This window comes from Schistocerca piceifrons, chromosome 7, assembly GCF_021461385.2.
Source record: "Schistocerca piceifrons isolate TAMUIC-IGC-003096 chromosome 7, iqSchPice1.1, whole genome shotgun sequence".
Lineage (NCBI taxonomy): Eukaryota > Metazoa > Arthropoda > Insecta > Orthoptera > Acrididae > Schistocerca > Schistocerca piceifrons.
Genome location: NC_060144.1, coordinates 417,054,257 through 417,066,101, shown reverse-complemented (window position 1 = coordinate 417,066,101; position 11,845 = coordinate 417,054,257). Strand labels below are relative to the sequence as shown.

Sequence of the window (11,845 nt, the reverse complement as noted above, 5' to 3'; positions counted from 1 at the left end):
TCATAAGTCTTTCCATTATGGCCCTTACCGAAAATCCTTTAGTAAACACTTTTATGTTTTCTTTGTTATGTGTTTCCCATAAATAAGAAATAAACAAGTGTAACCTGTACTCATGATACGAGGTCCATGCCAATTTCTGGCTCATGGCCAAAATATATTTCTACATATACGTATCCAAAATCAGTGAGTATTTATGTTAAGATGCTACAATTAGCATAGGGTAATTCAACTCAAAACATGGTACTTAGTTTCCAAGCTGTTTCAATACCTTTTTAATTTCTTTAGTAAACAAGTTTGCAATACTTTTTGTTATACTCGACTTTAAAATGTGGGAAGTTCTATTGGGTGACGCTTTACAACTGTTTCTACTGCCTTATATGGGAAAACAGAATCTTGCAAAATTAGACTCATTTACGCATTTGCTGTTCTTGATTGTCCATAGTTAAACACTTTTTAACTGCCACTTTAACAAATTCTTGTGCTGGATCAAATGATTCACATGACCACAACAAAAATGTAAAGTATCACAATATTTATTTAGCAACATTATCAGTTAGTTTCTGATGAAAACACTGTAAAAATTATTGCACGACTTATTTTGCAGGATCTTCTTTTAGCATATTCCTGGTGTGTAACATACTAAAGCACAACCAGTTAGTACCTCAGCTAAAGCTGCTGACATAAACAACATCCTTAAAGGATATATGATTTTACAACAAAATTAACCTTTCCAAGCATAGCTGCAAAAGACATAAAATGCATTTCTTTTGATCCAAGTGGCACTAAAAACAAAGAGCATTTCATAAAAATCCTATTACCAAATACATTACAACCTTGTATTTCCAACATAGTGTTTAAAATACATCTTCACAAGCACAAACTGTGCCATTATCTCAGTCTGGCTCAATGTTAACTGTAAACATATTTAGTTATATTATTGTAAATACCAACTATGGCAAAAATAGAATCACAAAATCAGTCCACAATTTTCTGCGTGTTGAAACTAATTCTGAAAAGACACCAGAAAAGGCACAGTACACAATACATAATTTAAGGTAGCAAACATATTGCACGTGAGATACCATCCAAACTAGTGTTTTACACTATGTTAAACAAAATGTATATTTTTTAAGAAATCAAAATGAAAATTAATTATATTGCAGCAACCATGAAGCTACAAGTAACAGAGTTCACAATTAAAATTGTTTCAAAACACTATTTAAATAAACGTACAGCAGTTACACTGTTTCATATAATATGCTGTCTGTCCACAAGCAATATGGCAAAACTTAAAAAGCCAAAATCAAATTGTATATTCTCTCTCTTGCCAGCCACTTTAATTATGCATGCAAGAACATCTGCTACACAAACTGAAATGACTATAACAAAGGGCAGGGCAGTATCTCAAAGAGAAATGCTTAATCTGTTGCATAACTATCTATTTTACTCTCAATATCATGTCATATTGTTCCATCTTATGACAGTATATTCTCTGACTGGGTGAACTGGTAACAGTAACACAAACCTGCTTTGGGAGATTTTTAAGTTGGCTTCATTTGTCTGGAAATATTTGTGAAAATTCACTACTGACCAAGATGTGAATGGGAAAACTTTATGTTATCATAAGCAGAACAAATATCGTAATGCCCCAGTATACACAGAGACAAACGCTCAGGTTAGAGCATATGATCATCAAGGAACAGCTTCCAGATATTTATCTTAATGAGAATGGATCAAGACTCCCGGTGACAGAGCAAATTGCAACAGACTGAGGATTCATATACCACAGGAACATTTGTTTGGTGTTATTTGGAGGAATAAAGTGAGTTCAAATAGCAGATCAGCCATCACTAATACAATAACATTCTCGGTGTTACTTTTCCCATCACCTTCATCTGTCTCAAGATACATAAAGTGTCTCTGGAGCACCGCACTGCACCTAATTTGCAGACCACTCTTTTCTTGTCTGCTATGGACTTCATTAGCCTTCACATTAGAGGAGAAATGATGAATGGCCAAGCAAAAAAGCAAGTAATTTCTCCCTAAATACCTAACCACCTTCTAGCTGTCAGGTACAGCTGGTGTCATCAATTTCAGAATTAGCTGCCAAAAGTCGACTGAGACGTTTGCCTATCTGCCGTGGATATGTTCCATTACGTAATCTTGCTTCCGTGCTGCTGTGTGTAACTGCACCATAATCTAACTGAAAGTTGCACAGTGCATGCATTGGTCGTAATAATACATCTGTCACATCTGCACGGTCCTCTAAGTGTGACAGTGCTTGGGCAGCAGCTTCGAGTGTAGACAGACATCCATCTGTTGGTTGGCTCCTGATTACATACTCACTAATTAATCCATGGACCAATTTCACCTGTTAAACAAACACAGACGAATAAAATACTGTCAAGCATTCTCCACCTAAATAACATGAGGTGAACATGCCATAAAAAGCAAGTTTTATGCAAACTACATTCATAATACTGCTTCCTTTTCCTCTATCTTTTCTTACAGAGAGCAGGTCAGAAGAATCGCATGGTTTAAGTGCTCCTCTGTAAACATAAGTTTTCTATACTCCAACATTCAACGCGCTTGAATAATTTTTCCCTTGTCTCAACCAATATAGTCTCCTTTTTTTTAATATCTCACGCACAATATTTATTTTCACAAATCACAACACAGTAAGAAATAAATACTGTGATTCGGAAAATACAGAACTCCTTTATTTGATTCCAGTCAAGCATCACAAACAGTCAATTTCATTCAGTCCATAATGGTCACCTTCAGATCTGAATGAAACAGAAGCAGCCTTATAGTATCCTGACAAAGTCAAAGAGGCATTGTCATAAGACATAAACGAAGTAAGCTTGGCATCATCAAATATGTGTAATAATACAGAGCAGGCCAAGTCAGACCACAGTGCCAGGAAACTCAATGTGAATGGTGTTGCTGTGGACACTGACAGTGTGAAATTTTTTCCCCCACTGACTGGAATTAAAAAAAAAAAAAAAAAAAAAAAAAAAAAAAAAAAAAAAAAAAAAAAAAAAAATTCACTTTTATTTATATTCACTGCTCTGTAACTTAAGTCTTGTATTTGTAAGGCACGGTCACAGTTTGTATTATCTTCTTTCCAATTTCTGTCTAAGGTATCATTAGTGGTAGATTCATAATGTAATATGATATATGCATAAGGTCAAATCAATATTTACAATAAAATAATATGGTTATTAATGTAGTTGCAGCAGACAAAAACTGCAGAGAAAGAAGCCCAACTCCAACAATTAAAACGAGAAAAATCCTAATGTAGCAACATATTCAGAAAAAGATTTTGGCGTCGTAGTTTATAAATGCCAATCAAATAGCATTTGGCACAAGAGTTGCATCTCTGAGATTATCAAGTAGAACTCTGCTCAGATAAGCTATGTTCTTCATCTGATGAAAGCCAACATCTTCAAATAGGCCCAAAATATCTCACACTATAATGCACGACAAAAATTAACAAAGAGGTAAGCAACACTACATGCAGCACAGTTTAAAACAATATTAATTTGCTTAATATTTAGTTGCAAACTAACAATTTGGATTTCTAAATTGTTCTGATGCCTAGAAGGTTATTTACACACAGAGATAATGTATTTAACCCATTAAACATTACAGGTGCACTCTGTTAAGCAAAGGCATCTGACTGTAAATCACTGTTTCCTTTTCAGTAATATACAATATTATGGTGTCCTATACTTCACTATTAAGTCTTCATGCAAATATGAACTAATTACATAAAGTGTCTCATAAGCTCCCATCTTATGACCCTTGTGTACAGTAATGACATTTCAACCTTAACATTTCTATACGTCACATTTGTTTTGTTTCTACATGATACAAACATTGTGGTAAATGGAATATCAAATGTATTTTTAGAAAAAAGCTGTTAATGAAATTTTCATGGGTGTTAATGGTTCCCAATGCAGTGCCAGTACAATGAAAACATTCATTATACAGGGCAATTCAAAAAGTTGCATAAAATTAAGGAACTGATAACGAGTTGTCGCATCATGGTTCCAACCAGAAAAGCAAAAGGCTCTTATGACAAATCGAGCAAAACGACTTCATAAGGCGGGCGTCACAAGATACCCCAATAACTACCTGTCCTGGCACAAGAACATGCATTTTGTAGGCTGACATTGCCAAAATAGCTGTCTGGGACTTCTTAAAAAAGATGTTATGACACATTATGGCACCAACAAGGTTCCTGGAGGCATTGACACGATGGAAAATCTGGGACAAAATATGTCATCACTGCCCAACAGTTACACCCAGCATCTCCAACCTGTTATAACTTAAGAAGCCTGGTGCTGTTGTTCCACGAACAATAGCTAGCCAGGATTGCATATACACTGCCTAATTCAGACAGGCAATATGCAGTGTCTTCACTAGCAGCACGCTACAGCCAGTGCCGAGTCTGGATGCTGCTGACATGGGACTTGTCTGCAGATAGGTCACCCGCTCCGTGATTCTCACCTGCTGCTGGTCATCTTCCTGATGGACTGTAGTTCAAGCCTGGGTTATATAGCTGCCTAGCTGTCACCAACTGAGCATGCAAACACAGTTGCAAATCATCACCATGTAAGAGCACACGCCTCTGGCATCTTCCATGTCAGGGATCACGATTTGACTTCACTGCCCGTGTTTTTCTCACCAAGAGATGTAAACTGGCCAGTTGCCGTGACTGCCTTTGCTGTCCACTGCCAAATGTCACCCACCATCCTGCATCAGCAACTCTGCTACTGTGCTGATCACACCATTCTATCAGCCACCACCACTGCCTGACTGAACACACCATCACCTGCCCATAAGACAGGCTGCTGCTGACACCAGTATGCTTTGTCGGCTGAGGCCAGCCACTGTCATGGAGGGTGTTGGCCACCTCTCCAGCACTGTCTCCACCATTGTACTTGTTATGAAATAAAGAGAGTATTTAACAAGTAAGCTGCTGCCATAACATAATTACAATACCTTCTGGAACATCACTGCAACCATATCAAGGATGATAAATTGCAGATATCCACAGATCATAGCTAACCTCACTATCTGCAATAATGGTCACTCATCATGGTCACTATAGAGGAATTGAAATAAACAACTTTGGGATGGAACCTTATGGTCTTAGACATTAGTCTGAGCCAGTGAAAGCTGTCAGTGACAGTCATTGCCTATGCGCCATAAGGTCATCAACTGTCAGAGGATGTATCACTTATAATGTGTTGTCAGATGTCTATGCAACTACATTGAGGACCTGCACAGTTCTCAGACATTGGATCAGCTCGGGAGGCACAGTTGCATGGCCACTTCTCTCCCCTGACCTGTCACAGCTTAATCTTTCCTTTTTTGTTTGCCATATCAGAAGGCTTGGATATGTTACACCAGTTCCAGATAAAGCAATACTTATTGCCAGGAACTTACAGCCTCTGGTGCAGTTAAGGCAATGCCTGGTGTACTTGGATGGGTGCACCAGAATTTTCTATGCACAAATGTTTCGTGTATATTTAATGTGGTGGTCACCATTTTGAACACCAACCCAAGTAGTTTAGAGCCAAAGAACAGAACATTGTGCATGCCCAATTTCAGAAGTGCCAGTGTTCACAACTCTAGTGGTCTGTGGAGCTTCAGCTTGGTGTTTACCATCATCAAATAGAATCAATATAATAGTTAGGATACAGTATGTGTCTAGATTCATTGCAATTTAACTCTTAATATGATTTCTTTTGAAAATCATTATTCGAGCACATAGAAACTGTTGAAGTATAAGAACTCCACATTGGTATATTTACTATGATTACAAGTGTTTCACATCTGTATCAATGGCTGAGTGGATAGGCTGACAGTTTCCAAACATAAAGGGTAAGTGTTCTAATCTAACCGGAGTCAATTTTCATTTTTTTTTTTTTTTTTTTTTACTTGTGCAGGTAATATTTTAAACCTTAATTCACCACAAACTGTGCAGTTGTAAGCTTTTCTAGGTTCCACATTCTTTCAAAAGATTTCATTTTATAACAGTCTAATCTTGAAACAGACAGACAAATGGTCATAGTAAAAATATTGAAAATGGATGTATTTATTTGTAAATACTTTAACCGTCACCCAGGATCTCTATTGTTTTCAGCTAAGAGAAACACAAATGATTGGCATATATCAGAAGCCTGCTTAAAAATGGCTGATGTGAATGTTCGCAAGCGAATAATTGCTCTCTTTGAAAATGGAGTTAGTGCATCTGAGGCCCGATGTTGTTATGGCATTGATGCTTCTACTGCAAGGGTGTAGATTAGAGGATTTATAGGTAATGGTGAGGTAGTGAAATGTCCAACACCTAGAAGACCCCAAGTCTCTATATAAAGTTAAAATGAATAATTGGTCAGGGCAGCCCCAGAATGCTCCTTGTCACACATTCAGTAAGGAGAACTTCAGATTTCCCGGGCTCGTCAACAACTGCTCTCAGAAGATTAAAGAGCCATGGAATCAGGTCCCGTCATACTCCTATCGAAGAACCATTGTCTAACTAACAAGCTGTGGACACAATGACACTCGAGTTCGTGGGAAGATGTCGAGTGGAGGAAAGTCATCTATTCCGACTAGTGCACAATTGAATCTACAAGCAGAGGTCCTGCTCTTGTTTACTGCACAGATGGGCAATAATACAACATGGGATTCGTGGCCACACATGCTAGAACTGGACGCATAAGTGTGAAACATTGGATGTCTTAGATCGGTACAGGAACTTTAGAATGTATCCAAGGCAAGGATGATTATTTTTATTGTTATGGGACATCAGATAAGTACTACCTTCCATGGAAGATTACTTCTAGACATCAAATTCAAAAACCACAATTAATTATTTATTGAAGAGAATAGTGAAAATAGTGAAAAAAGTGAAAAACAGAATATACAATTTAATACAAAAAGTAAATAAAGCATGAAACATTTGTGAAAAGATAAAAAAAGAAAGGCTGTAGTGAGACTCAATCCAACACATATTGCAGCTACCAGTACAGTAAGCAGACGCACTACCTTCTTTTTAGCGTAACGGTCGAATAGGCCTACTGTAATTGAAGAACGAATATTAAACTGCAAACAACAGAGACTGGAAGGCACACCAGCTCGCTCATGTAGACCACGTATAAGGACTTAGAAAAATATGCCAATCAACAGATATGTTTCTCTTAGCTGAAAACGATAGAGAGACCAGGTGGCGGTCGAAGTAATGACAAATAAATATATCGATTTTCAATATTTTTTACTATGAGCATTTGTCTGTTTATTTAAAGGTTAGACTACTATAAAATGGAATCTTTTGACACAATGTGGAACCTAGAAAAGTCTACAACTGCACAATTTGTAGCAAATTAAGGTTTAAAATATTACCTGCTCAAGTCTAAATTTAAAAAAATGACAACTGACTCCAGCTAAATTCGAATGCTCGTCCTTTACATTTGCAAATCATCAGCCTATCCACTAGGCCATTGAAACAGATGTGAAACACCCATCGTCGTAGAAATTCTACCGACGTGGAGTTCTTCTGTTTCAACCATTTCTATGTGCTCAAATAATCGTTTACAAAAGAAATAATACGATGAGTTAAACTGCAATGAATCTCAACATCTACCGTATCCTAACTATTATACTGCTTCTATTTGACGATGTACATGCCTAGCTGACGCTCCACAGACAGCTAGAGTTGTGAGCACTGGCAGTTCTGAGCTTGGGCATGTGCAATGCTCTCTTGTTGGACTCTAAATGATTCGGACCAAGCAATATTTCTGCCTCTCATTGTAAAACTTGGTGAGTAAACAGTACCTTATCTCTGTTGAACCTGAGGCATATGAAAACTGATTGGCCTTGTTGGTTCTGACATTCCAAAGCTTGCTCTGGTTCAGGATTACTTCCAAGACCAACATATTCCAAAGTGGATCTATTTTGATTCTTCTATCAGCTCCTTCAATTTGTGCACAACCTTTTGAATCACCCTCTGTACTACTGGGAACCAGCAAGAGGTTTCCGCACATTTGTAAAACATCTTGCGACCAAAACATAATTATAAATTCAATTGGGGGAGCAAAAACAGAAATGTTGAATCACAAAAGCATATCTTTGTCTTCAAAGCAAATGTTGTCAGTCATAGGCAACAAAAATATAAAAAAAGCCAGCATAATTTTCTTACTTTAGTTTAGCTACTAATAAACCACAATTTAAGATGAACAAGGACGGAAAAAGTTGCAGTCATGAGAAGTAAAAACTCTCTTAATAACCTATTCACAGTAGGAAATGATTTACATAACTTTTGCTGCGTTGTAGACTGTGTCAAACTGGTAAAAGATCTACCAAGATCTACCAACACTTCAGCCACTATTGCATGTGGCCGTCACTGGCTATGTAGTGCTATTGAATCCACGCAACTTTAACCCCAATAGGTCAACTACATTACTGAACCTTAATCCCTGAATAGGAGCATGAATCAAATTTGTCATCATGTATAGAATGGAGAAGAAGGAAACTGTTGTGCTTCATTATTCGTAACTAAAGGTAGAACTTTTGGGCCCATGTGGATGAATCATAAAAGAGCCAATTTTCTGATGTGGTGCTGTTCCTGCAGTGTTGGTCACTACAAGGATGGAACAGTACGTTGTGTATCTTCTGCAGAACTGTTTGTGGCTGCACATAATGGGATAGCCTTGCAAGTGCACTATGTTTGTACACTAACTATTGCTGAAAGCCAAGTCATTATTGCAGTCCATATTGGTGGGCTGCTTGATCACTATGATAGGTTCTTGCATCTTCCTTTTGAAAGTGAGTGGCTGCCTAGCTAGAAAGTTTGTTTCCTCAAACCTTTTATTCAACACATTCATTTTGGTGTTCTGGCACTGAAGATTTATGATATTGTTGTCCTACCCATATGTGTGACTCTCGTGCTCTTTTGTATTCTGATAGCTCATCCAATCTTTCTGATGTATGTTACTTTGCACTGACAGTTACCCCACTAAATTCCAAGGTGTGTAATGCATTGACAGCATCTTTGGAGGTCCTCAGCAAGTATGTAATTTTGTTGTTGCTCTGATACATCAGTTTAATGCACACTTGGTGAAGAATTTTATCCATGTTGCTGATGAGTGGTTAATACTACATAGTTCCAACTCTTTGTGGACATGATTTTGTTAGTGGGTTCCTGCTGGATCCATCAGCTCTGAAGGTGTTACACAGATTCACCAGTTCCAATTGTCAGCCAAATAAGTTTTAAATCAAAAGTAAAGTCCTTAAACCTCACCTATTATAATTTTAAATGCTGTCCTTCATTCTCAATTCAGGCAAATTTAAAAAAAGTGTGTGGACAGTTAAAAAGGACACACACAGATTTCAGAGTCAAATATCTAAAACCTATTTTATCTGCCAATTCCTCCAACCTACTAATTGTCAGATGTAGCTGGCACCAGCTACTTGCAATGACAGAAGATGAGCTAAAAACTGAGATGTCAACCACGAATAGGGAGCATGCACATTGTCACTAACAGTGAATGTAATACTGTAATAGCAACTGCATATGCTGCCACAAAGTTGAAACAGTGCCTTAAGGGATATCACACCCTTGTTAGAAACTACGGCCCAAGATACTGTCAAATCTTTATTGAAAAATAATGTGGGAAAAGGGAGGGACCTTAGGAATAAAGGTTCAGATTTCCCAGAAACCCCGTCCATGGAGCAATCTGAGAATGATATGCCTCAGAGTAATATCAAATACTTCTCAAGATGAAAAAAATACCTGTAGGTGCAGGAGAGACTGTTTAATAACTGCCCCTAGGAGGGTCAGACTGTCAATGCAAGTTCGATATCCCCTGCTTCCAAACTGAAAGCAAACAAGGATCTGTCTGGATCCTAAAATAAAGTCAGAGCGGCAGCTGACCATCCACTTCAAGGTCTTTCCCACACAGCAAGTGTGGTCAACGTAATGAAAGCTTTGCCATGTAAGTTCTTACCCAACTTTCAAGAGGTAGATTAAAATGGCTTCTACAGGAAGAAGGAAAATGTAACGATACCTAGCTGAAGTTAAAAGGGGCTATAATATCTTTCCTGCTACCTGTGAGGTGCGACAACATGGCGTAATGGGGCCTTTTGTAATCAGTGTCTTGCGTCTAGGATTAATGCTACAACTTAAGACTTGAGACACTGAGTGGTAGATAGGTGTATAAATAGCACTCAACTTTTAGGTAAGCTTACTACTGCCGTTCATCGGAGAAGTATTTACAAAATGCTGTTGTGTCCAAAATAAACCACCATCTTGATGTCGCCACCTTGAACTAGTACAGAAGTGTAATTAAACTGTCACCAATTTCATACTATTATGATAAGGGGCAAGGCTACACGTGCTCATTGTATAATTTACGTGTTGAGCAGTTGGTTGACTCACAATCAAAACTGCAAACATTGCAAAGCTTTTGGATGATGTCTTCCCTGAACTACCAGGACACACATATTGTGAGGGGAGGAGATAGATTGTATTGGATGGCATGGGTGAGAGGAGGAAGGAGGTGGGGGGAGGAATGTTGGGGGGAACAGGCTAATGGCTGGGAAGAAAAGACGGCAAGTGTACAGTGTACAGTAAAGAAACAAGGCCCTGGTGAGTTTGGTCTGGTACAGGAAGGGAGAGTTGTGTGTGGCACAGAATGTCAAGGAGGTGTGCAGCGGGAAAAGGAGGTGAGAGGAGAATATGAGAGCGGAATTAGTAAAGTGGTTAGGTGTGTGTGGGGGGGGGGGGGGGGGGGGGGGCAGGGGTGGAAGCATGTGTGAGATGGAGGCTAGGAAATATTGATGTTAAGGGTACAGTGGGTCGTGGAATGTGTTGGAAGGGTATTTCCCATTTATGTAGTTGAGTGAAACTAGTAGAATTCTGATGGCACAGGTTGTGAAGCAGCCCTTTAACTGCTCTGGACGTGTTAAAGCGCGTGCCTTCGTACCTGTCCCTGTGTGCTCTGGACGTGTTTACGCATGCCACCAGTCCTTCTACTTATGCGTAGACACATTCGGAGTACCAGGTAGGACTGCTGGCACGCGTAAACACAATCAGAGCACACAGGGACAATTACAAAGGCACGCGCGTTTACATGTCTAGAGCAGTTAAAGGGTTAAGTCCAACATGTTAAGCTCAACAGTGTTTACCACCACTGGGTGGCCAACACTGCTCTAGGCCACAGTTTCTTGGCAGCCATTGATTCAAGTGGACAACAGGTTGATGGTCATGTCCACAAAAAAAGGACAGGATTGGCATTTGATGGGGCTTGAACAGGTTGTGCTAGGTGGGTGCACAGGACAGGTCTTGCATCTGCATCTTCCATAGGAACACGGCCCAGGTGGCAAAAGATTGGGAGTGGGTGTGGCATAACAATGGACCAGGGTATTGTGTACCTTGGGTGGGTAGAGCTCTTCAGGAGAGGTGGGAAGGATTGTGAGTAGGATATTTCTCATTTCCAGGCATGATAGTAAGTATTCGCACCCCAGGCAAAAAGTGTGGTTAAGCTGTTCCAGCCTGGGGTGATACTGAGTGATCCTTTCCAGCTGGTTCATGGGATCATTGTGACAATTTGAGGCATGTGTGGATACAACATGAGAAATCTGTTCGTGAACTATGCCTGGAGGGTAATGACTGTCTGTAAACGCCTTAGTAAGACCGTCAGCATACTGAACATGGGACTCCTCATCATTGCTGACATACAATCCATGAAGGCCAGGCTGAATGGGTGAATGGATGGTACGTATCAAAATGGAGGTAACATTTTAATAACCACTACTGTGTGCCACATACAAGCAT

At 39.1% G+C, this 11,845-nt stretch overlaps 1 protein-coding gene across 2 annotated transcripts in view; it reads right to left on the bottom strand.

Annotated features, from left to right (window-relative positions):
- Positions 1-517: 517 nt before the first annotated feature.
- The window catches only part of LOC124804767 (tRNA-uridine aminocarboxypropyltransferase 2), a 45,429-nt gene continuing 34,101 nt past the window's right edge, over positions 518-11,845 (bottom strand). For both annotated transcript variants that reach the window (XM_047265084.1, XM_047265085.1), the window contains exon 4: positions 518-2,371. In XM_047265084.1, coding sequence (XP_047121040.1) covers positions 2,069-2,371 — 303 coding nt within the window. In that variant the 3' untranslated portion in view covers positions 518-2,068. The remainder of the gene's footprint in view (positions 2,372-11,845) is intronic.